Source organism: Mastomys coucha, unplaced genomic scaffold (assembly GCF_008632895.1).
Source record: "Mastomys coucha isolate ucsf_1 unplaced genomic scaffold, UCSF_Mcou_1 pScaffold12, whole genome shotgun sequence".
Lineage (NCBI taxonomy): Eukaryota > Metazoa > Chordata > Mammalia > Rodentia > Muridae > Mastomys > Mastomys coucha.
The window spans coordinates 21,204,737-21,229,440 of NW_022196894.1; the positions used below are offsets into that span (position 1 = coordinate 21,204,737).

General features: G+C 44.8%; 1 protein-coding gene across 3 annotated transcripts in view; it reads right to left on the reverse strand.

Moving 5' to 3' along the window:
- Masp1 (mannan binding lectin serine peptidase 1) overlaps positions 1–24,704 on the reverse strand; it is a 71,657-nt gene that overhangs the window by 16,288 nt on the left and 30,665 nt on the right. The window contains exons 5-11 of one of the 3 annotated variants that reach the window (XM_031363523.1): positions 23,958–24,154; positions 18,020–18,167; positions 16,808–16,926; positions 15,918–15,996; positions 8,811–8,948; positions 7,390–7,464; positions 900–3,277 (exon numbers count right to left, since the gene is read on the reverse strand). In XM_031363523.1, coding sequence (XP_031219383.1) covers positions 2,394–3,277; positions 7,390–7,464; positions 8,811–8,948; positions 15,918–15,996; positions 16,808–16,926; positions 18,020–18,167; positions 23,958–24,154 — 1,640 coding nt within the window. In that variant the 3' untranslated portion in view covers positions 900–2,393. Of the gene's footprint in view, positions 1–899; positions 3,278–7,389; positions 7,465–8,810; positions 8,949–12,425; positions 12,986–15,917; positions 15,997–16,807; positions 16,927–18,019; positions 18,168–23,957; positions 24,155–24,704 lie in introns of those variants that run through there. The other 2 variants (XM_031363525.1, XM_031363524.1) reach the window with 2 other exon arrangements.

Consider the following 24,704-nt stretch of genomic DNA (forward strand, 5'->3'; position numbering starts at 1 on the left):
AATGGAGGCAAACCATATGTATGCCCCATGAAGAAGCAAGGCTTTCATAGTGCATGATGCTGGTCCTACATTCCCATTTGTGCACGCGTCTCAGGAGTTGCCTATGGCTCACACTTGGCTGCTGCACCACTTACCTGGGCCTAAGCTGCTTTGTCTGCATTACCATGCATGGTGGGGATTTGCCACGTCTCACTAAGACACTCAGTAGCCCAGTCTTGTCCTGCCACTTTCCCTGACACGATAGCTGTACTCAGATCTGCTGAACTCAGAGTTTCCAGGCGGGAAGATTCAGCAGGTAGAGGGTTTGACAGCTAGTACCACAACACGAATCTAACAGGATGCACTCAGAGAATCTCTGGCTAGAAGACAGTGCAGAGCAGGGCTTTTAAGACTGTCTGCCAGTGTCTTCTGCATCTTCAGCTAATGCCTGCTCCTGCCTAATTTTCCTTTCTTGCCCACTGTGTTCCTTCTCCATCCTCCACTGTGGTCTCTGTCACCTCTGCTAAGCCATTCTGAGTCCCTATAGTTATACAGAGTTGCACCTTCTTTTAATTACATCCTCGCAATACTTAGATCTCATTTCTTTGGTGACAGTTAGCTCACTTGACTTCTGTTAACATTGGTATACACGTAGCCCTGTTTGATCTGCTAGTGTGAGCTCTTTGAAGCCATGGGTGTAAATTGTAGGCATTTAAGCGATGAGAGTTACAGCCTTACTTCTGAGAAAGAAATATGTCAATAGCCAATAAGCACTACCTTTTTTTCCTTACCCCATTTTAGATGGTGCCCAGATGCCAGCAGCTGTGCCTACAATGGGGGTGGGGACTTAATGAAAACACATGTCATTTTAAAAGATCAAAATGAATGAATACACCTCGCAACAAACTCTCAAGCCAGGGTTGTTGGTTATCCACAGATTTATTGCCACTGTAGACCCCTGACAAGAGAAATGGCATGCAGAGGCCCTTATAGAGTAGCAGAGCCGGTGCTATTAAATATATAAAATATAGTGCCATTCATAGATATCGGAGTGTGTTTTGATGACCCTTCCCAGTTCCCTCCACATTCCCTCTCTGGGCCTTTCCAGCTGCTTTTGTCTGATGGAGATTCCTGGGGCAGTGAGCACTCAGCCTGTGAGAGCCACAGATGCTGCTAGCAATCGGGGAAGTGCCCATTGAGAGTGTGGTCAGACACTATGGAACCTTCTGATTTCATCTTCCAGATGAGGAGACTGAGGCTCAGAAGAGAAAATGATGGCAAAGGTCATATGGGAAGCTGAAGATGGAGCTAGGAACAGAACCTAGGACTCAGGACTCTCCGTCTCTTCCCAATGATTGAGATTCTGTCCCTTGACCTTGACTCCCAGAACACTAAGGGGTAGATGGGTTGGAATATGCCACTTGGTAGATTCTCCACTGAGCTCAGGCTCTGGGTTGAGTATATTCTCAAATATTGGAGTGACCAGTCAAATCTAGTGCCCATGTTTTCTTCTGTTTTCCTGCTGAGAAGCAATGGGGCACAGTGGAGCATAGTGGGGCACAGTAGAGCACAGTGGGTCAGTCTTCTCTTTCTTCAAGTAGTCACCAGTCTCCATACATGTGGCTGGGGACAGGTCATTTGTAGATGACACTTTCCAGGGCTGGAATATTGCTCTGTGTTTGTGTGGAGTGGCAGGTGTTGACACCTCATGGTGTCCACTGGTATTTGAGTGGCACGTGGGCCCAATGTGTTCTGAGTGGACAGCAGTGTTGCAGGGCTTGAGAGAGCTGCTGCTGCTCCCCTCCCTTAGTCAGCAGAGATCTCGTAGTATCTTCTCGGTTGTCTGAAACTAACGGGGGACACAAGGCCCAAGCCTTGCACTGCAGGAAGCTTTTAAGAGAAGTCCCAGGAACAAAAGTGTTCCCAGACACTGTTCTCTGAGAGACAGCTAAGGCTCTGCTCTTGGTCCCCCAAACCTGAACTGTTATTTCCTAGGTGAAACCAGAGCTGGGCAAATACATGGATACAGACTTTAGCTGAAGGAGTCCTTTCCTAATGATCAGGACCAAGCTTTCTTGCATCAACACTGGCATCATTGCCTTGAAAAGTAATTAGGAGTGATTGACACTTAGAGAGGATCCAAGCTTTCTGGAAACCCCCAGCCCGCCCCTACTGGAGAGGAGAGGCTAAGAGAGAGGAAGAGGCTTGGTTGAAGCTTTGGATGAATTCTCTTGCCTAGAGATTTCCCCTGCATTTTGCTAACCCCAGTCTTGGGGGTTGGGGCTATCTCGGGAACATGAGTGTGCTGCGGTTTTTTTGGTCTGGTAAGTATCATGGAATCTGCTGGTGGCAGTATGTGGTGCATCCTCACTTGAACTGGGGCAGGGTAGCAGGCCCCAAGGAAGTACTTGCCTTCACCGTTCTACCTGGAGCTCCCTGACACCCCTCGGGGAGTTCATCTCCTCCCATAGCCAGTTCACGTAGTTGGAGACCTTTGTGTAGACTCCATACACTTGCTTGCTGCCACATTCTTCAGGTCCTCCCCAGGACACCAGGCCTTGGGCTACCCAGTGCTGGCTCATCTCATCGAAGATGACAAAAGCCCCTCCACTATCCCCAAGGCATGTATCCTTGCCACCCTCATAGTAGCCAGCACAGAACATGTTCTCTGTGACACTGTAGTTACCCGAACGAGACTCATAGCTGGCTTTGCACTCAGCATGTGACACCACAGGCAATTTGACATACTGTAGGACATCTGACAAGGTTCGTGTGCCACTGATGATGATTTCATCCACTGTCACATTAGGATTGGAGATACCCCAGCCAGCCACCAGTCCCAACATGTGAGGGGCTGGACCTTCAGGCTCCGGTCTCGGTAGACAGATGGGCATGACATGGGCTCCTAAGGGCACAGGCTCCTGCAGCTGTACCAGAGCTATGTCGTGGTTGTAGTTTTGGATGTTGAAGTCTGGATGGAGTACCACTCGGGCAGCAGAGCTATTGACGGCTCCTGATTTGTCCCGAACATCATGAAGGCCCAGGTAGACGGTGACATGTTCCTTCGAGACAGGTATGACTGTGTTGTCTCTGCGCTGGGAACGCAGTACGTGGGCTGCTGTGAGTATCCAGGATTCAGAGAGCAGGGCTCCACTCCCAAACCACTTGTCATTTGGTACCCTTGACGTGTCTTCCACCACTATGAGGGCCTGCCACGGGAAGAGGCCGAGCTCAGCATTCCGACCTCCGATGATTCTCTTCACCAGGTTTGGCAGGGAGCGGGAGGGCTGCCCACACACTGTAAGAAGGAAGAAGTGGAAACAAGAAACAGGGTCAGAGTCAACTATGTGAGAAGAACCAAGAGAAATTCACACCACTCCCACTGTGGATTATGCCACCATGGGACCCTCACTTGCCCGAGTCCTGCTGGTTTAGGAGAGCTCAGCTGGGATTCAGTTGCATCTAAATCTCTGTCTATGTTTAGGTTGGAACTTCATAAACAGAACCATTCTAGTGCCAGATCATTTTGTTTTGGCCTTGCTCAACCTGAGCCATTTGTGGCTAAGTCAGTTTTGGACTGGACCATATTTAGCCAGGCCATCATTAGCAGAAGACATCTTATACCCTTTCTTCTCTAGAAGGGTATCTTATCTTTCAGAAGCCATCTGCCCTACAGGTATTCAGAGAACCACTAGAATTTTCTCTAGATGCCCACAGAGAAATCGAGAGATCCTAAAAGGCTATCCATCAGACTATAGTAGTCAGATATCAAGCTTCAAATCCCCATTATGAGCTAGGGGAACTTAGGCAAGTTGTGTGACTTTCAGAAACTCAGTTTCCTCATCTGTAGAATGGGTGTGCTAATAGTGTTTATTTTATGATTTAATCAGCATGTGGCACAGTTACTGAGTTCATTGAGACTTTTGCAGATTTTATGCCAAACTGGGCCACTTGGGCTCTTGACTTAACTTTTCCATATTCTAAGCGAACTGAGTTGGAGCTCCTGTTTCTGGATTTCAACCTCTGAAAGATGATCTACAAATTTTAAATTTCTCTCTTTGTTATGTCCACAGCTTATATATGATTGCCATTACCTAGAGGTCGAGGTTAGCTCAAGGTGACAAGGCTGTCAAGTCAGGTGGCAGAGCCTAAACTATGCCATGAGATTGATGTTTCATCTGTACCCCACACTGCCTTATCATGTGGTAAGATTATGCTAATAGGCTTACATCATTTCTCTGGCCTAAAGGACTTGCTGGAGCTTGTGAATTATGGCTCAGTGTTTACAGGGCACAGAAAAGGTGGCATAATCCACAGGCAATGATGCATGAGCCTTGTTCAGGATCACCCATCATTGCGCCCAGGGATCCTTTAGTACCTTTAAGAGAGAAAACTTCGCTCATCTGAGCCACACCCTGAGCACACACATGTCACCAGGCTCCCACAGCCAAATTCCTTTGGCTTATGAGCAGAAAGTCTTCAGTAGCAACCCCTTACTGGTTATGAACAGACCCATATGGGCCTTCCCTGAGAAGGGTGTTTGAAGTCAGTGTGACTTTGCACCTCTTTGGCTCTGAGCACTTAGAACAATTCTTTAGAGACCAAGAGGCACTTTTTGACTTTGGGAGGGTCACAACAGGCTAATACTTTTCGGATGTTCTTCTTCCCAGTGCCAAATGCTTCTTCCATGATCCTGGACTGTCCTGTCATTTACTCCAAGCCACATGTAAGCAGACCTTCTAATTTTTTAGCCTGGTCTTTGATGTTGAATGCCAGTCTCTCATTACAAAGAGCTGACAAGGAGGTGACATTTCAAGGCAGGTCTGTGACATGTTCTACATAAAAACTCATCAAGCAGACAAAGGATATAATCTGATGAGGGACAACTAGATGACTCAGGCCACATCACAACAAAGCTCATGGCCAGCAATGAATGATAACCTCTTTCCAACCAAAGTTTCAGTTCATCCTTAGGTCACAGAAGGTCAAAGCCTAGAGAATGTTAAAGGACAACTAATTTATGTATGGATAAACAGTTTCAGAGAAGGCAATTCACTTACTCAGAGTCATTATATTCAGAAAAGAAAAGCATCTCACTTCTCTGACCTACCTTCATTTGCCATTATAATGCTTTACTTCTGATTTATCTTTGACTTTTCAAGGGGTCAAAATGATGCAACTGGTCTTTGGGGAAGTTCACTGAGACAGGACTGGTCTCTTCCTTCTCTAAGCCAGCCTCCCTCCCCTCCTCTCTTGATTTTGCTTCAGCTTCCTAAGCGGGTGGGACTCCAGGTATGTATCACTGAGCTCAGTGAGTTGGTGAGGATGACCTCAGATCCCATTCACGGAATCTTCCATGTTGTTCATCGCTACTCTTCTGCCGGTATTTTCTTGGACAAAGAGTGTTTTTTAGAATGTTCAAAGGTTTGGCTATGCTGAAGCCAGATTAAGATAGAAATAAAATGGTGAGTATGGAAAGAAGTAGGTCCTTTAAAACACAAAGGTTATGTTCCAGGATTCTGCATACCTTTAGGTGAAATAAAACAAGACCTATCAAGGAAAGGGCAGCACCATGCATTAGACAACAGTGTTCTGAGTTATCTTGTAGTTCAGCCTTGTGAAAAAAAGAAAAATCAACACAGCATTTTGATGCTTGCTTTCATGTCCGTAAAATAAAATGGTGAATCCTGGCGGCTTATGGCCCTCCATCCCCAAAGGGCAGACATTGTGGTGCTGAATGAAATGGTTTGTGCATTCCGGCTTGCTACTTGGGCTTTCAAAAGGAATGAATTTGGAAAGTTCTAGTGTGGTTCAATGATACATCACGGTTGTGTCCAACTCTGTGTGTTAAAAGAATTTCATGACTCAGTGTAGCCAAGCAGCTCTTTACACAGTGAGGCTGATGACCATGAGGAAGCATAAAATGTGAGCCATTTCTTGGTCTTGCTCACTCACTTCTGAGGTATGGAATCCCGGCTGCAGATTACATGTCACTTAGTGAAGACGCCACCTACAGCAGCAGCAGCGGGCCTGGCCTGGGGCAGCATCAGGCCTGAGACCCAGGCTCTCAACTCCCCTCCTGGCATGGGGTCTCCATCCACACACTGCCTGGTGTCTCTGGATGGGGACTGAGCTTAGTTTACTTGTGCACATAGTCTTTTAGGTATATGGACATCTGAGCCTCCAGCTTGCCACAGACCCATTCTTCTGCTCTTATTTTTTAAAGTCCTCCCCACTTTTGAGTCCTTGAATGTGTTTGTGGCCGAGGTGAATTGAAGTGAGTGAAACTGTTAGCTGTAAGTGGTACGGCGTCTTCCTTATCCCACCTTGTCAGCCCCTTTCTGGTGTTCCCGGCTCCATTCCTACAAAAGCATATCCTTGACTTCCCCTTTCTGGGAGGCCCAGTGCACTCGTGATGGAATGGACTCAAACACTGTTCTCCTCTTCATGTCATGAAGGATCAATCTCAGGAACCCCCTCAGCCTAGCAACTGAATGTGTAACCCAATATTCAGACACCTACTAAGCGAATATCAAGGGCTGCAAACACGTGCCACTCATGCAATGTGCTCTCTCAGCTTGCCCAGCATTTTCATTTAGCAAAATATAAAGGCCATGGACGAAGCAAAGCTGCCACTCAAGGAAAGGTGCAGATGGACTCAGAAAGGACAATAACATCTCAATGTCCCTTCGCTGCTGCCACAAGTGCTGTGTCATTTAACTGCTGCTATTCTTGATTTGTAGACATTTGAAATGTATACATTACAGCACCGTACCTGTTGAAGTTAATGCCTGTGGGTTGTGTTTAGCCCTTTGGGGAGTTATCTCAGGCTGTGATTCTCTTGTTGTGCATGGATGCATTGTGAGTGCAAAGCAAAGCATCTACACTTTTAGTGTCAAAGCAAGTTCTCCAACATCTGTATGCATTCAAACACCTCCTGCTACCATACATCTTCTTTTCACTTTAAAGTGGAGACAGTGGATGAAGCAGGGAGGAGGCAGAATGAGAACTATTTGTATATATAACGCTTTTTGGCTTCAATAGCGCATTATAATTATCAGTCTTACATTGACCTCTTCTTTGGGGTTTGGTGTGTGCCTAAGGACAGAGTGTCCATTTTCTTGACTTCTCTGGCACAATGTCAGAAGTGTACAAAAAGTGTTTTGGATGAAAAACCACATGGAAAGGATTCGAGTTGAACAGTAAAGAGATGAGAGAGGGAGAGCTTCTGGGATTCTAAACTAGGCCGAGTTAAGACACTGGTTAGTTTGAGAAGAGACCAGGCTAGACCTTTTTGACCTTTCACCTTCTGATGACATCGTTCCAAAAGCAAGGCATTTCCTTTTCAACTTCACATTAACAGCCCTTGGATGGGAGACTGTGAGACAAAGGACTTGGTGGGTGAGGTACCTGGAAGGCAAGTGGGCAGGCTTCTCTTGAGCACTTCGTTTGTCCAGGTTCCATGAGCAGAACACGTATATACACCTGAGTGAAAAGGTGGGACAGGGGAAAGAACGTGACTATACTCTAATGTGATTGCTGTAGCTTTTTCATAGTCTCTCTGCCATCATGTTCTCTGAGCTGATCATCTCTACAACCTAAAGAGTCCTTCTCTTCAGCTATAAATTACTGTCCCCAGAAATAAGCACCACCATCTTTGGCATGGCTCCTTAGGACCTCTAAGTCTGACTTTGCTTGCCTGAAGGTAGTCTGTCCATTCTTACATCCCTGTTCCCTGGCAGGTGTCTTCTTCTCATGGGTCATAGAACCTTTGTTCATAAAGCTCCATGCAACACACATGCCTTTCTCTCCTTTCTTTAAGTTCTTTAATAAGATACATTTGTGTTCACTGCTCAATGTGGGCCTGAGTGTTGCCATGTGAGCTGCGGAATGCTCTCTTGCTTAGACATGAGATTTGGAGATACAGAGGAACTATGGGACTGTTCCTAGTGCACATATGCAGTGGTAGGTTTTCTGCTGGGTTGCTTTTCTGATGGAGACCATGAGTGTTTTTGAGAGTATTGACAGTTTGCAGCCACAAAGACCTCACTTGAAGGAGAGGTGGGTATGTTTCTAATGAACCTTCCTCTTATTTCCTCCCATACCTTCACTGTGACCAGTAGACTGGCTGTTCCAACTGCTTTAACCTGGGCCTACGTGCTACCACTTGACCCCAGGGGAAGCCAGGAATCTCATCCAGAAATTGTGGAGAGGCCTGCACAGCAATAGCTGCAGCTGTGTTTGGGTCTTAGTTTGGGACATGTTGGACTTCCTGCTGAGACATGTCATCTGCTCCTCATTCTCTCAGTCCATCTGACCTCTGTGTGAGACATGCGAATACATCTCTGAAGGAAGTCCTATGGCTCTACTTGGTGGATTTGGTCTGGTCAACCAGAGAAGGAAACTGAAAACGGTGGGGTCGGCCATAGCGTCCTTTTTCTAGAAACCCTAGCTCTACCTCAGTCATATGAAGGGATTTATTTCGGGAGGATTCAGACTTCCCTGAGAGACTCAATTCTTCTCTTAGTTCTATGAAGTATATATCTTTCATGCTGTAACAACAGGCTCTGTATTTACTAGAGTTTTTTTTTTTTTTTTCAGAATTTCAAGTTAAAGGGAGAAGTACTTTTGCTTTGGTCTTGGGATTATTTAGTGTATGGAAATGGTTCTATTAACTTGAGTGTATCGGAGTAAGAATCAAATGATACACTTTATGGGAGAACACTTTGTACTATTTGCACGTATATACATTGCCACTCTTCTTAGAGCTGCTTCAGGTCCCAGCTCTGAGGCCTAGGAAGTATGAGTTACCATTAGTATGGAGAGCTTACCTGTGGTATTGTGAAGCATCTTGTAATAGGGCTGCTGGCAGGAGTACCTTATCTCAGATTTGTATGTGGTGAGGTTGTTTCTTGTGGAGAAGGTCACTAGCCCATGCTTCAGCCCTGCTGGAACTCCACAGTCTACAACTGAGAGAGAAGTGAGACCCCTTAGCTATTGTTTATTCTTCTTCTTGGGGTCACCGAGGGATCTGTCTTCTCTAGATGTAGAGTTTATACACTATGTATAACTCCAGAAAGAAGTCATATTGTCTATTTAACTGGTGCCTCTGCAACTGTACAGTGTGCCACTTACAAAGCTGGCTTTTCCATTTTTGGCATCTCTCCACTGTATTCCTACTATATGGTCAACATATCTGCCCTAGTGTCAATTTCAGAGCAGGGATGAGCCTGCCAAAATTTATGGAGACCAAAGTTTCTCCCCCACTAGAGCTTCTTTCTTTGACTTTGGGTTCATTTTGCAATCTCCTCTGGTTTTGTTGCCCAGGCATGACGCCCATAGCTCAATGAGAAAATTCTGGCTGACCTGAACCAAATAACTTTCCATGTTTTCCAGTCTCAACCACAGGCTGAATAAGAACATTTAATGTGCTCACATTGGAGTTTAGTACCAAAATAACAAAACCAAACAAACAGCCCCACCCCACCCTGCTGCCTTCCTAGAGACAGCTCATTTGCCCACAGAATGCAGGGAGAGTCAGGGGTGGACAGATTTCTAGTCTTCACCTGCTCTTTTTCTCCTTTGATAATAGCTGGATACCAGAACTGGGCATAATCTTGGTAGAGGACATGACCAAGAAGGATACCTTCTAGGACAACTTTAGGAAGCTTGCTTGTCTAGCCACATCTTAGGTGAGTTGCTAGCATGGATGGAGTCCAGCATGAGCTCAGTCAGTGGATCTTTCATGGCTGCTGCATCAGAGGCTGAAGACCCAGTCTATTGGTTTCTATTTCTGTTAGGGAATGACGCTTGCTTTTAAGGAAGCCCTAATCTTATATATAGTAGTAGATGCTAGAACTAGAGAGATATGAAATTCCACTGTTGGAAAAGACACCGGAGCAGAGTGTGCAGATTTGTTCTTTATGTTACAGATAAGGCCAGAGAGGAGAATCCATTGATTTAGAGTTATCTAGTGAATTGTTGTTAGTGTAAGAACTAGACCTGACCTTGGTTTTGGTGTTCTTTCAGTAAATGGTATTATCTGTTCTTAGGGTTGTTTTTTCTGTTTGTTTGTTTTTGCTTTTGCTTTTTTAAATGTGTTTTTGAGTTAAATAGTAAACATTCCATGGCTAACGTGGACATTAGTAGTCAATATTTCCAGAGTCCTGGTAGAACCCACCTCCACCTGAATAGTACTGACTCCTCTTGATATATGCAGAGGCAGTTAACCTCTCAAAGCCAATCATTCGGATCTTTAACCTAGGACTTCACTCACCTTGCAGATTGACTAGAGTTATCTACCTTACAATTTGTCTGATTTCAGAACCTTCCATATTAGAAGAAGGAGGGTGAAGAAAGGAAGATCATGTGAGTATTTCTTACACAAAGGGGTCCTGGCCTTCAAGCTCTTAAACAAATCATTAATTTACATTGCTAAGCCAGAAGATAGATGCTCTTGTAGTTTGTGAACTAAACTAACCCTAACACTTAAACCTAACCCTAACTCTAACCCTAACCCTAACCCTAGCCTTAACATGATGGTTAAGACTGGAATAATGCAATATACTGGAATAGTCGTTGCTATTTAAAACCGTAAGTAGACTTAAATGTACTCTCCTGATGAGACTGGAAGCAGACGTTTGTCCTACCTTCAGAAAATCTCCTAGACAGGGTACTGGTACTACTGTTGCCCCTCTGAGCTTTCTGGAAGTTCCTTTGGCCTCAATAATCCTCATGACCCAACTATACTGTCCCTAGTGGAGGAACTGAGCGTTTGGCACTGGCCTTGAATGGTTGATGCTAGTAGGAGATATTTTCTAAATAGAGGGCATGCTTTCCTGTCATACCAGGTAAGTCATTCTGCCCACTGATATGGCTGCCAGAGAGAGGGGGTGAGAAACAGAAAATAAAGGGTCATATCAGCTTGATCGTAGTCAGTGTAGAAGGAGCAGCCTTCTTCCCACGTGCAGAGTGACAGGGAGAAAGTCATGTCTCTGAGAGGAGACAACTTTCCCCAAAGCAGTCTTGGATGACCCAATCAGTGTGTCAGAAACTGTCCCTAGTTGACTCAGTAAGGATGTAGAGCTTGTTCTGTTTGTCTTAGGCCCTCCTACACCCTGGAGTCAGGATAAACAAGGGGCCTCTCTGCAGCCTACTCTGCTCACCACTCTTTGCTATGAGCTGTATTGCCCCATACCTTGTGTCTCTGGCCAGTTCTTACCGGCATTTATGTTTCTTCCTAGCACTTGGGAGGCAGAGGCAGGTGGATTTCTGAATTTGAGGCCAGCGTAGTCTACAGAGAGAGTTCCAGGACTGCCAGGGCTACACAGAGAAACCCTGTCTCGAAAAACAAAAACAAAAAAACCAAAAAAACCAATACATCTTTCTCGGTCTGAGCTCTAAACACACTGTTCTGCAAATCAAGGGCTTCTTACAGAGCCCTGACCTGGTACTCAGGACCAAGGATGAGGCCCCATGACCATCCTGGCCTCCTTCTCTTTCACTCAGGTTACCTGTACTCCAATGTCATCAGATTTTCCAGCATATCACTTCCCTCTTACAGGCATTGCCTGGACCACCTGGACCACCCCTGATATCGGGCACATTTGTAACACTGCTAACTGGGTAGGTCATGTTCTCATGTCCTTGAAATCTTTACTTACATCTCTTAGGTGATATGCCCCTTATGTTGTTTGTTTTTACAATTGTTTGGACACATATCAAATCTTGTCCTTAAGCTGTGACTCTCTCTGTCACCTTGAGCATAACGATTCTGAATACTCTGGGGGCTGGCAAACAGACTTTTGCCCAGATGACACTTGTCTTTAGTGTCTCTCTCATCTCCTCTGTCAAGGGCATCTTTACCCCCAAGACAGCACCTCAGTCTCCAGACTGCTCCCCATCCACACTCATGGGATTCTGTCCTCACCAAGTGACTACCTGATCATCAAATTGGGAGGTCATTGACTAAGAGGTGGACCCCCCTCTCCTGTGTGAGTTCAGACAGACATTGCCCTTTAGATACCAGCATGCACACTGCTTTTCTCCAGCCCTTTCTTCACCATTGCTAAAGACCTAGTTATAGGCATGATCCCAACCCGAGGACTGCTGCTTCCAGATGTGATGTTCATTTTTCTATAGCTATGACCCTAATCTGAGGACCTCTGCTTCCAGATGTGATATTCATTTTTCTATAGCCATGACCCTAAGCTGACGACTGCTGCTTCCAGATGTGATGTTCATTTTTCTATAGCGATCACCCCAAGCTAAGGACTGCTGCTTCTGGATGTGATGTTGACTTCTTTAAGGTTTTTAATAGTGGGTTTTAAAAAAACAAACCCCAGCAGTAAAGAACCTCAGATAGCAGAACTTCATCTCAAAGAGTGTGGATGGGATATTACACTTTCTGAATAAGAAAACATCCAGATTCGCCAGCATCTACACTCTGTGTTATTATTCAGTTTATAAACCCATGGTTGTTAAGACAGTAGTAGAAGCCAGAGAATTGAAAGTCATTAAGTAGTTGGCACCCTGACCTGTTTAAAGTTACAGTATGGAATGGATCAGTCGCCACGGCCCAAGTTGTTTTAGGTCACATGATTGTATATTAAATTTGTGGTTTTCAACCCAAGGACATATTTTCCTTTGAGAAGAATACAGTTCACTTAGAGATTAAAATAATCACCCATTGTCTTTTCATTGCTTTTTGGAGTAAATTTGAATTGTGAGTAAATCATGAGGAGAGAGAAAATGTTCTCAGGCAGGCAGCTCTTTCTGCTGATGAGGCTTGATGCCTAGCTCAGCATCCATTCTAACCCACACTGAAGTGGGCAATGGAGTGTCATGTCGGTGGGTGGGGTGGGGTGGGGCAGCTCGGTAAGGGGTTGGGTTCTCTGTAAGCAATCCATTCTCAGATGTCTGCACTGGGTGGGGTTCCCGCCAATGCCAATCATTCACTCTGCCACTTGCTCTGACTCCAGCTCGTTCTCCAAATCGATCTCGCTTTCTGTCACCATGGTGAAGGCAAAGTTGGATCAGGAGACAAAAGGAAGAGAGCAGAGAAAGGGAGAAGGAGGGAGAGAAAGGGAGAGAAAAGGAAGAGAGAAAAATTATCAAGTAAAGCAGAAATAGTTCATGCAGGAAACACAGAAACCATTCCACCAGAACTGATTAAGAATGAAGTTTAGGAACAGCCAGTGTGAAGGACAGTTTGGGATGGTTGGATTTTTATCATTCTGAGAATTTACATAGTCTCACATCCTGGCTCCTGAGGAAGATAAAATTCTGCCCCTGGCTGGGAACTATGCATTCATCCAGCCCAAATGCTTATTTGACAGATGGCATTCAGAGTATAGCAGGACTTGTCACCACTTTGTGGTGATGGGGCCAAGATTCCCATAATTTCAACTTCCTGTTCGTCTTTACATTTTTTTTTATCATCTTTCTTTCTCTTTTTCTCTCTCTTCCTCCCTCTCTCCCCTCTCTCTGTTTCTGTCTCTCTCTGTGTGTCTCTCTTTCTCCTCCTTTCTTCCTTTCTTCCTTCCTTCCTTCCTTCCCTCCTTCCTTCCTTTTCTTTCTTCCTTTCTTTCTCTCTTTTTTTCTTTTTGAGACAGGGTATTATGTGGCCTAGGCTGGCCTTGGACTCACTATATAGCTGAAGATGGCCTTACATTTCTAATCTCCTCGTCTCCAGACTCTCATCTCTGAAGTGCTAGGGTTACAAGCACGTGCTACCATGTGTGGTAGCACATTCGATGCTGGGGACTGGATCCAGGGCCTTGTGCATTCTAGGCAAACATGCTACCGCCTGAGCTACATCCCCAGTCTTTTCGCTGCCTAGACACACCTTGCACACTTCCTGTCTGTCTCTAACTCTTCCTTTCATATTCCCAAGGACCTTATCTATATGTCTTCCCTAGGACCTAGCGAAGTTCAAGATACCCATGGATGCTTAAAGATGCTGGCTGTGTGTTAATAAGAGCTGAAGCAGTCCTAATAAAGTTTAATGCAAATCAATTGGGTCAAATTTTCAGTACAAAATGTTAACATGTTCTGTGACTGTCTAGCATAGTTCATATAAAATAATACTATCTGGGGTCTGGAGAGAGGGACTAGTGGTTAAGAACACTAGCTGCTCTTTCAGAGGACCAGGGTTCAGTTCCCAGCACTCACATGACAGCTCACAACTGTCTGTTACTCCAGTTCCAGGAGATCTGACATACTCATAGCAATGCACATAAGAGAAAATTAAATAAATTATTATTATTTAAAAAATACTATCTGATGTGGTAGTGACTTTCTCTGTCAAGGTGCCCATTATAATTTACCAGGAAAAGTATTAATAGCACTTTCTGTTTTCCAAAAATATAAGACAGAGATACCAATCCCTGCCCATGGATGGGGATGGGCTGAGGAGAACTAAGTGCTTACTACCCTTGAATGTATTTCTGGCTCTTTACAGGCATGCTGGGTGTAGGAATCCAGTTAGTTGTCACCACAATCTTGACCAGGGAGGATGAGAGTGAAAGAGTATGAGCAAATTACTTACTGCTAGAATCTACACATAAAGCCACAACTTCCCAACTACAGAGTCTGGTTCTGTCCTGAACACTGAAAACCTCCATTGATCTTCTTCAGAATGACCCTTGCTTTGTCCTGCACAGACCTTTCTAGAGCCCAGGCACACTGCACACTGGGCCACCTACTGCAGGAGCTTTCGAGGTCCTTAGGTTTGGACCTATCTGAATTCTCTACTGAACTCTGCATTGGCATCCAGTATGTGCTTAGCTTATTACTGAAGCTACAAAATGACAGTCTTTTCCCCTCTCTTGGCCCTGAACACAGCCCATCACCATATGAAAAAGAAAACAAGCCATTCTGATGGTGCTTACTGCCTGTGGTTTGCCTCCAGGGAGCCCTCCTACCAGGATTCCTAGTGGAAAAGGATCTGGCTGAATGCTGGGTGGCAGCTATTCATGAGAAAAGAAAGCAGACAGAGTCCAAAGTCTTAAAATGGGCAAGGGGGTAGGCACTGACTGTAATATCTTAACTTCTCATTCTCTATTCTAAAGCAAGTCATGGAGTCCTCCTCCTCACAGACCCCTGGCTCTGCAGGTACACTGTTACTATTTATAGTCGCTAAAATTATGATCCTTAATCATTTTACTCTTGAAATTATATGGTTATAAAAGTAATGGAGTAATAGCTAGAAATCTATCTATCTGTCTATCTATCCTATCTATCTATCTATCTATCTATCCATCCATCCATCCATCCATCCATCCATCCATCCATCCATCTATCTATCTATCTATCTATCTATCTATCTATCTATCTATCACCTATCTATCTCTATATTTTACAACACTCAATAGCTTATTTATGTGGACTATTTCTCTCTAGAACAATTGGCACATGTTCTAGAATTAAAGCTACTCTAAACTCTATTTTATAGCCACAGTAAAATGTCCATGGTCATGTAATATGTTAGGGGCACACAAGGCAAGAAGTCTGGGTCACCACAGCTAGTGGGTTCTCTGTGCTGACCCCACAGCCCTAAGTCACCAGCTGACCCAGAAGACTTAGGAGACGAGTGATTGGTACGCAGACACTCAAGACCACTGGGCTCTGGGCCTGAGTGCTAAACCAGTTTCCCAACGCTGCAGTTCCCAAGCTCAAGCTCACTTCAGACATTGAGATATGCTTATATTCTCTCTCTCTCTCTCTCTCTCTCTCTCTCTCTGCATATGTATGATTCCAAAAATCTTATTTCTGAAATAGGCTCCCAATAGATCCCTTGGTCTAGCTATTCCACAGTTGTTGATTTCTGTCCATCCCTATTAGAGAGTTCTGTCAAAGCTTTTAACCCCTGATACTCATTGCTTCAAGCCCACCATGAAGAAATGCATCATGGATATCAATCCATTCGATTTTCTTACTTTTACAGGTGGGAATCTTGTTACTCCATGCACCATCCTTCAGGCACTCAATCTGAAATGTGTCCATCACCTCGTTATCCTGAAAGGAAGCCAGAAGGGTATGGGAAGAAGGAGGGAGTGGGTTAGCACATATTTCCTAATAAAGATAGGTCAAACTTCAAGCCGGGCACCCCATAAATGCGTTACAAGTCATGTTGTCAGCCCCATGTACACCTTAGGCATGGACAACTGTCTGTAGAGGAAAAACTATAGTTTTGACTCTAGATTTAGAGCAGTGGTTCTCCAACTAGAGCAAGTGGTCAGCATCACCTAAAGAAGGCTAGTTGAGACAGGCTGCTCGTCTCCGCCACCAAGATTTCCGTTCAGTACTTTTGACCTACCAAAGGATTCCTAGTTCTAACCAGCAACCACGTAATGCTGCTGGGGCCCCTTCTCGAGGACAATTCCTCAGAGCAGTGGGCCTCTAGCTTGGCTGAACATCTGGGGAAATATAACCCTGGTTCCAGCCCCTCATGTCCGCAACTAGGAACTTTGCTTTCTTACTCTGAAGGGTGGCTTAAGTGGACTGCCACATTTTGGAGAGAGTGAGAGGAGTGCCCGCCTGCCACCTTTAAACTTGCTTCTCTTTCAGCACCATCCCCCTCCACCTCTGAGGAAATTTGTTAAGGATGTTGTCCCTCATTATTGAGCCATATAAAACCCTATTTAAAATTTCAGGAAAAATTCATGCCCTGATAAACAACTTTTGTGTCATGTCGTGAAGCGAGAGATGTCCAGAACCCATCATTTCTGGAGTCTTTGGGAAGCCTAACAGGGTGTTAGGAAACCCTAGGCTGGCAGTGTTTTTCCGGCCCACTCGCTCCTCTTCCCAGGCAGGGTTCTGTATGCACCTTTAGCACTTTGTAGCCTGTGTCACAGCTGATGAGCACTTGGTCTTTGAAGGAATACACCGCCTGCGTGGGCTCGATTTTCCCATACACAGGAGGCTGTAGCTTTGGGCACTCATTTCCTGGCAGGAAGCAAATGAAAAGACAGCGGGTGAGAAAACCAAGAAGAAATGACAGCAAAGGGCCCCCGCACTGAGGAATCGAGGCCTGAAATGCAGTGGAAACAACAGGGCTGCGTGTCTAGAAGGAGAGTTTTGAAAGCAGGGGTGAGTCACTTTCTAGTGCTCTTCGCTGGCAAAGTGAAGGAGTCAGCCAAACAGCTTCAGGAGCCCTCAGAGCCTTTGTCTCACAGCAAGAGGGAGCTCACCCCCAGGCCTGCACTCATGCCTATGCCTGGCTTAATGAGCAAGGCTTTCCTATTCCTATTTTGAAATTTGTGCCCTGCCATTTTTTTCACTCATTGACTACTCAGAGCGACTGCAGTCTCACGTTCTTCCCAAGGCACCAAGGAGCTATGGTGGGATGCTTCTGCTTTTCTTCAGAAGGCTGGTCCTGACAAGTATCTCAGTGACTGGGCCCTGGCCCTGACACTTTCTGAAGGACAAACTTTCTTTTGTTAATTTGTCACACCTCTCCCCAGGGTGCCCTGGACATGACAATGCAGGCAGAGGCAAGCCTCCTGGTCCTTTGAAGATGATTGGTTACTCCTGGCTGGGATCTACTCTGTTTTTTCTTGAGTTATTACAGGCTCATTGAGTCATATCACTCCCTTGGGGTTTGTGTGAGGACTAGCTGCACTTGCAATGGCTATGCCACACCAGGGGCCCTCCCGCATAGAGACAGAGCTCTACAGTGAAATCTTTAGAGTTCCAGATTGGCCCACAAGCTCCAACCCCATGCTTGGAGACAATCAGTGTTGAGGGGCTTCCTAGCCTAACGAATCATCCTGTGAGGGAATAAGAGAGAAGCACAATCCATCTTCAGTCTCTACATGATAAAGTATAGGCAATCTTGAGCATAACTTCAACCTTTTTGGTGCCCACTCCCTGTTTATAGGTCGGGAACTCAGCCAGGATATGTATCTTGGCTCTTGGGTTCTCAGGCAGAGTTCTACTAGGTCCCCAGAGGGAGCAGGCCTCTAACTAGGACTGCATCCCTCACCCCTCAACAACCCTCCTTGTGGCTTAGTGTGACCTGGGAAGCGGGAAAGGTTACCTGCTGCCCTGTAGGAGAGCCTCCAGCCTCGGTTCTCTCCTGAGTTGTCGCTGCGGAATAGGATCTGGATGCTGTGACTCTGGGTGCTTATTGGTCCTGGGGATTTCTCTCCACAGAAGGGACCCCATACTTTTGAACCAGCTTTAATCTAAAAGAGGTAACATATGTAGAGAAGGACAAGTCACATCTGAGTGGTGCAGGGTCCTGCTTCAGATAAAATAGTTCCAGAATTTTCTGGAAGTCTTAATGTGAATCCATAGTCTTGGTTTTTGTAGACTTACCAGTTACTAATTTTTTTTTTGTCAACTTTTTTGTCATAATTTCAGTGGTCTTTGGCATTAACGAAGCAAGTTAATAATGCTGTGATTAAAGGTAAACATTTTGTGGGCAGTCCTGAACAGTACACAAAACAGAAGAGGTTCCCACTCTCAAACAGTTTGTAGCTTACAGGAGCAATTAACAATAAATAAACAAAAAGATTATAAGCAAACATATATATATGCATACACACACATACATATATACACACATATATATGTATATATATATGCACATATAGATGTAGTAGGAACATGTACCACATTTTACAATTCTAGTATTGAAGTGTATATAATCTATATATACTACATATTTAAATTCTATAATCTATAGAAGTCATCATTTGTGTAATAGAAGCATAGTAACTAACGACTTTAGCTGATAAGGAAGGCTCTATATAAAGTAGCATTAGATCTGACACAGGATGCGTAGGAGAAAAAGAAGACCACTTTCCAGTCAGACAGTACCCAGCATGCATAAAAAACAGGATCAGCTGAGGGAAAACATCGTGGTAGGCATGAGGAGCCGGAGAAGCCCCTGTGGCAGGAGCAGATGGAGTGGCCTCACGAGGTTGGACAGAGTGACAAGGGTCTTAATTCGTTGAGGAATTTGGCCTAACTCCATGCACAGTCTTGGTTTGACTCCCTTGCTATCGTCACCCTCTATGCTGTGGAAAAATAGATGATGCAGGAGCAGGAAGGAAGCAAGAGCACCGGTTGGGAAAGCTGCAGATTGATAGGGCAGAGGTGAGAGGGCTTGGACTGTAATGGAGGTGGCAGAGCAGGAGAGATGATCACCATCGAGTGACTCAGAATCCCTACTTCCCAGTTCTGTGCACTTAACCCCTTTCCTTTTGTCTCTGAGAGCCAGAACTGCATTTTTAGCATTTGGTAATGTCTATAATCCTGGGTGATGTCGTTTTGCTGGGAACAGAGGACATGATACTTCAAGACACCCAGGACCTTGATATGGATCCCCTGCCAAGCTCCTAGCACTTTGGTGTAGCAATCCCAAACCATCAGCCTGTCCTGCTCCCTCAGTGTTTCTTTGTGACTAGGGGGACTTTGAAATGATAAAGGTTTTATTCATTCTTAGAGAATTTCACATACATATAATGCGTTTTGATTATAATTGCCCCTCACACCCTCTTTGACTCCACCCGGACCCACCACCACATCTCCCAACATGATGAATGTCCACTTTCCATAATCTACTGAGCCTAACCAGTGCCTTCCATCTGTGTGTGCTGTGGGGTCATTTCCTGGCGCATAGGTAATTTCTCAGGGGCCACTTCCCTAAAGAACATTTTATCAGTTTTATCTTATTAGCCTTCAGCTGCCAAAGCTCCTCAGTTGAGATTGGGACTTTGTGAGGCCCACCCTCATCTTTGCTGAGCTTTTGACTGGCCTGGTCTTGGACAATTCTGGAGGCAACTAGGGCTGCTGAGAGGGAAACAGCCCAGGCATGTCTGGAAGACACTGTTTGGCAGGAGTCCTTCTAGACCTCTGTTCTCACAACCCTTCCATCTCCTTTTCTGCAGGGTTCCTTGAACTCCGTGAGGAGGGGTATGATGTAGATAACCATTTAGGGTTAAGTACAGTTCCTCATTTTCTATAGTCTGGCTGGATGTGAGTCTGTGTATTGATCACAGCCCATTGTAAAATGAAGCTTCTCTGATACAGGTTGCGAGCTTCGTTAATCTATGACTTTAGAAGGCAGTTTGACAGTATATCCATTTAACAAAATGGTAGCAGTGGGTTCTTTCCTGAGTTCTATGACTTTCCCAGGTATAGGTTCTTTGCCAGATCTACAGGGACAGGCATGAGTATTGTCCTGTGGTGTGGACCTTAAATTCAATTATAAGGCAGTTGGTCACTGAAGTGGATCAGCAAGTTCTGACTAGCAGCCTGCAGTGGCCCGCGCATGCGCAGTAGGTGTTTCCACATTCGCTAACCCTGGAATCTGCCTGACACCCAGAGGCGAACAAAGACAGAGCATGTGACTGGGGCAGCCAATCAACGGGCAGGACAAACATTTGGGGACGAAGGGGAGATGAGCAGAGGGTACATAGGCACCAATCATTATTGCATTAAAATATTCTGCTTCTGCTTCTGACCTGGTTCCCAGGATCTGTGTTGTTGATTCCTGTCCCTTCTTACTCCCTACCCTCAAGGATTGTCTTAGGGGCTGATGGCTAGGTCAACAGGTCACCCTATAACATTAATGCCACTATTGCACCCAAGGGCATATCTTACAAGAATACTATTATAGATCACAAGGCTCACACCTGGGTATGCCTGTTGGTGACTCCCTCAGCAGCTTCTATGGCACCATAGGTACCATGAAAGCTAGTCAAAAAGAAAGAAACTACCAGGTTAGGACCTGCTTGACTTCTCCATGCCCTGTGAGTCAAGTGTAGGATGTCTTCAGCGATGGAGTCTTACCATTTAGCTATGATGGGTAGCGAAGGGCAAATGACAATAACCCGTGTTGTTTATCAGGATTCTGTGGGATCTCTCTGACTAATAGCTTGAAGGGTAGTATTCTGCACCTGCCACTGAGTTTTTTAGTTTGATAACTATGGCTTCTGGGGAGAACATTATTCCCCTATTTAGGTAACTCCATTTAAACTTTTATGAACAAAACAAAGAAACAAATAAATAAAACGAAGCCTCTAAAACAATATATTTCCATATGGCTCTTTCAAACATCTTTAGTGTTCGTTATTCCTCCTGTCTTAGGTTTACTATTGCTGTGATGAAACACCACCACCAAAAGCAAACTGGAGAGTAAAGTATTTATTTGGCTTATACTTTCACCCATCATTGGAGGAAGTTAGGAATGGAATTCAAGCAGGGCAGAAACTTGAGGCAGGAGCTGATCAGAGACCATGGAGAAATACTGCTTATTGGCTTCTTCTGCATGGCTTGCTCAACCTGCTTTCTTATAAAACCAAGGAGCACTAGCCCAGGCAGGACCCCACTCAGAATGGGCTGGGCCCTTCCCCATCAGACACTAATTAGGAAAAGGCTCAACACGCTTGCTTACAATCTTATTGGAGGCATTTTCTCAGTTGGGGTTCTGTAATTTCAGATGCCTCTAGCCTGTGTCAAGTTGATATAAGGTTAGCCAGCACACCTCCCTAGCCCTCCTTTTCTTTTCCCTCCTAACCTAATGCCCACTTAAACCCTTCTCTCTAGAATCTCCTTTCATTCCCCTACCACCTGTCCCCTGCTATTCGCCCTCATTTAAAACCCTACTTCTCACCCTGCCAGGGCCTCTTCCTAGTTTCCTGGCTTCTACAGTTACTCCAAATTAATCATACATATCTAAAAATTCTAAGCTAGCATCCACATATGACAGGGAGCATGTGATACTTATCTTTCTAGGACTGGGTGACTTTACACAATGATTTTCCTAATTCCATCTATTTACTTGAAAATCTAATATTCTCATCTGTCTTTTTCATTGACTAGAATTTTCTTGTATATATGTCCAGCATTTCCATTATACATTTATCAGTTGACAGAGATCTAGGAGCCCGTGTCCTCCTAGCTATTGTGAATAGAGCAGCAGTGAACATGGGTGATCAGCTATCTCTATATTAGGATACAGGATCTTTTGAACAGATACCAAGGAGTGATATGGCTGGGTCGTTTAGTAATTCTGCTTCTAGTTATTGAGGAACCTCTATATCAGTGATTCTCAACCATCTTAATGTTGCAGTCCTTTAATATAGTTCCTCATTTTTTGTTGTTGTTGTTGTTCTTACTTAATAACTGTAACTTTGCTGCTGTTGTGAACTCATGCTCCTATTTTCTGTTGTTCTTAGATGGCTCCTATGAAAGGGATGTTCAACCCCCAAAGGAATTGAGAACCACTGCTCTACACTGATTTTTTTTTTTAAAATAGTGGCTGTATCAATTTACAGTCCCACTAACGGTGAATATGGGTTCCTCTTTCATCACAACCTCACAGCAATTGTTTTCTGGATCCTAGCCATTCTGACTATAGCAAGATAAAATCTCAAAGTAATTTTAATTTGCTTTCCTCAAATGGCGAAGGGTGTTGAACACGTAAAAAATGTTTTAATCACTTGTATTTCTTCCTTTGAGAGTTCTCTATTCTGGTCCATTTTTTAGAAGTTGGATTGCTGCCTTTTGTGTTTAGTTTTTTGAATTCTTTGAATATTTTAGACATCAATCCTCTGTAAGATGTATAGCTGAGGATTTGTTCCTATACTGTTGGATACCTCTTTATTAGGCCTGTGGTTTTCTCTACTATACAGAGGCCTTTGAGTTTCACAAGGCTAACAGGAGGGACTCCTCAGGGAGCAATACAGAAGAAAGTGAGAGAGAGAGAGAGAGAGAGAGAGGGAGAGAGAGAGAGAGAGAGAGCAGCTTCTGGTATCAACCAGTATGGCACTTGAGTCCCACAAAGGCCAGGGATAAAATTCTGCCACCAGCTCAGGTAATTTCGGAAGTGGTTTGTTTCTCAGAGCCTCAAGGTAAGAGTCCCATCAAACTGATGCCTTGATTTCAATCCTATGAGACCCTAAGTAGAAAGCCAATGGAGCCTACTGGGACTTCTGGTCTACCGAAGCATGTGGTAAGAGTCACTGAGTGCTGTTGTATTGGGATCACCTTATCCACAGCAACACAAACATGCCTCTGTTTCCTTATGAGTCAGCTGCAGCCATGATCCCTCTTGGCTTCTGATTCACTAGGGAGCAAGCAGGTATCAAGTTCTTAAGCCTTCTCACAAGGGTTCCTGGGCTTTTCTGCTTCTGACACTGCTAACATCTCCCTTTCTGACCTCGTGGATGGCCCTGCTCCCTCTTTCTAGCTCTCAGGACTCATGGGTTCCAGTTCCCATCTCTTTTGTTTTCTTGAGTAGCCCAGAATCCACATGGCTTAGATAAGCACCTGTCTACACAGTCAGTGGCACCTTTATTTTTCTTGGGCTCAGCATCTCCCCTGAAATCAGAGCCCAATATTTGGCTTCATTTGGACATTTTGCCCAGGAACATCTAGGTACTTGTAGGCACTCTACAAACTTCTGATTTATTCCCTGCACATCTAAGAACTGTTTTTCCCACTATCCCAGCCAAAGCTCAAATTTAGGTTATCTTGTGTTTGACTTATACAATCAGAATAGCTTCAAATGTTGTAGCTATTGGCCTTGACATTTATTTCCTATTATTGCCTTTATAATTGTCTCTTTCCTCAAATAAAACATCTGAGTAATGCGTGGAACCTAGTACAAACCAAAAGTGTGAGGACCTTTTTAATCCAAGCATGCATCCTTTCTGAGTGCAAGGCTATAGTGTGCACTCCACAGTGCTGAATGTGGCTCAGGGGACATTCCTAAACTATGGAATTTGACTTTGTGATTCCTTACCTCATACTATCCTACTGGCCAGGGAGCCTGTTTGGAATTGAAGGAAATCCCAATCTGGATCTAATGAAATCAAGATATCATTGTAAATGATGACATTCTGGAAAGCTAGTGGCTTAGCTCCCAGACCTAAGAGAAGCTGAAAAGCCAAAAGCCTGGGATTCTCATTTTTCCCAATTGAGCCAAGATGCACCCTTGGGACAAGCAGCCATTGCATGCTTACCTTAATGTAGTCATAGGGACAGGGCACTTCAGGATGGTCTTCAATGTCAAAAATGTCCTCAAACTGCAGACTGACCATGAAGCCCTCCTCCAGGTCAATGGTATAGGAACATTCCGAGCTCTTGGGGTAAGGGTTAGGGTAGTCGGGGCTGGTGATTGTTCCTGTCCTCTGGGTAAAGAGATTACCACTGCATTCCACTGTGGAAAACACAATAGAGAAATGATACACCATTGACAGACAGACAGACAGACAGACAGACAGACACACACACACACACACACACACACACACACACACACACACACACACACCTTGCTTCTCTGCCACTGTGTAATCTTTTCAGTCTTCCCAGGAGGCAGGCAGAGAAGCAATCCCCACTTTACTGAGACCCTGAATCTCAGGGAAGGTAATGATTCATCCACCATCACCTGTGGAAAAATCTGCAGTCAAGACTCCATCACGGGTTTTCTAAGTCTCTCTCCAGATAGGCTTACCATAGATGATGACCCTTGCCATGGGATCCTCTGGCAGGGGCAGGCAGCCACTTTGAGAACAGTTTTGAGATGAAGTGGTCAGGTGCTGTGCCTGGACCTCTTTGAGTCTTGCTTCCTCCTCTGCCCACACTTCTTTCAGATTTCCACTCAAAGTCACTCTTGGTCCTTATCTAAGAAAAGTCCTGAACACCCAGAGGAAGCTCCACTCCCAGGCTCTCTGACACACCCAGGATCAGAGACCTTGGGCTCAAGC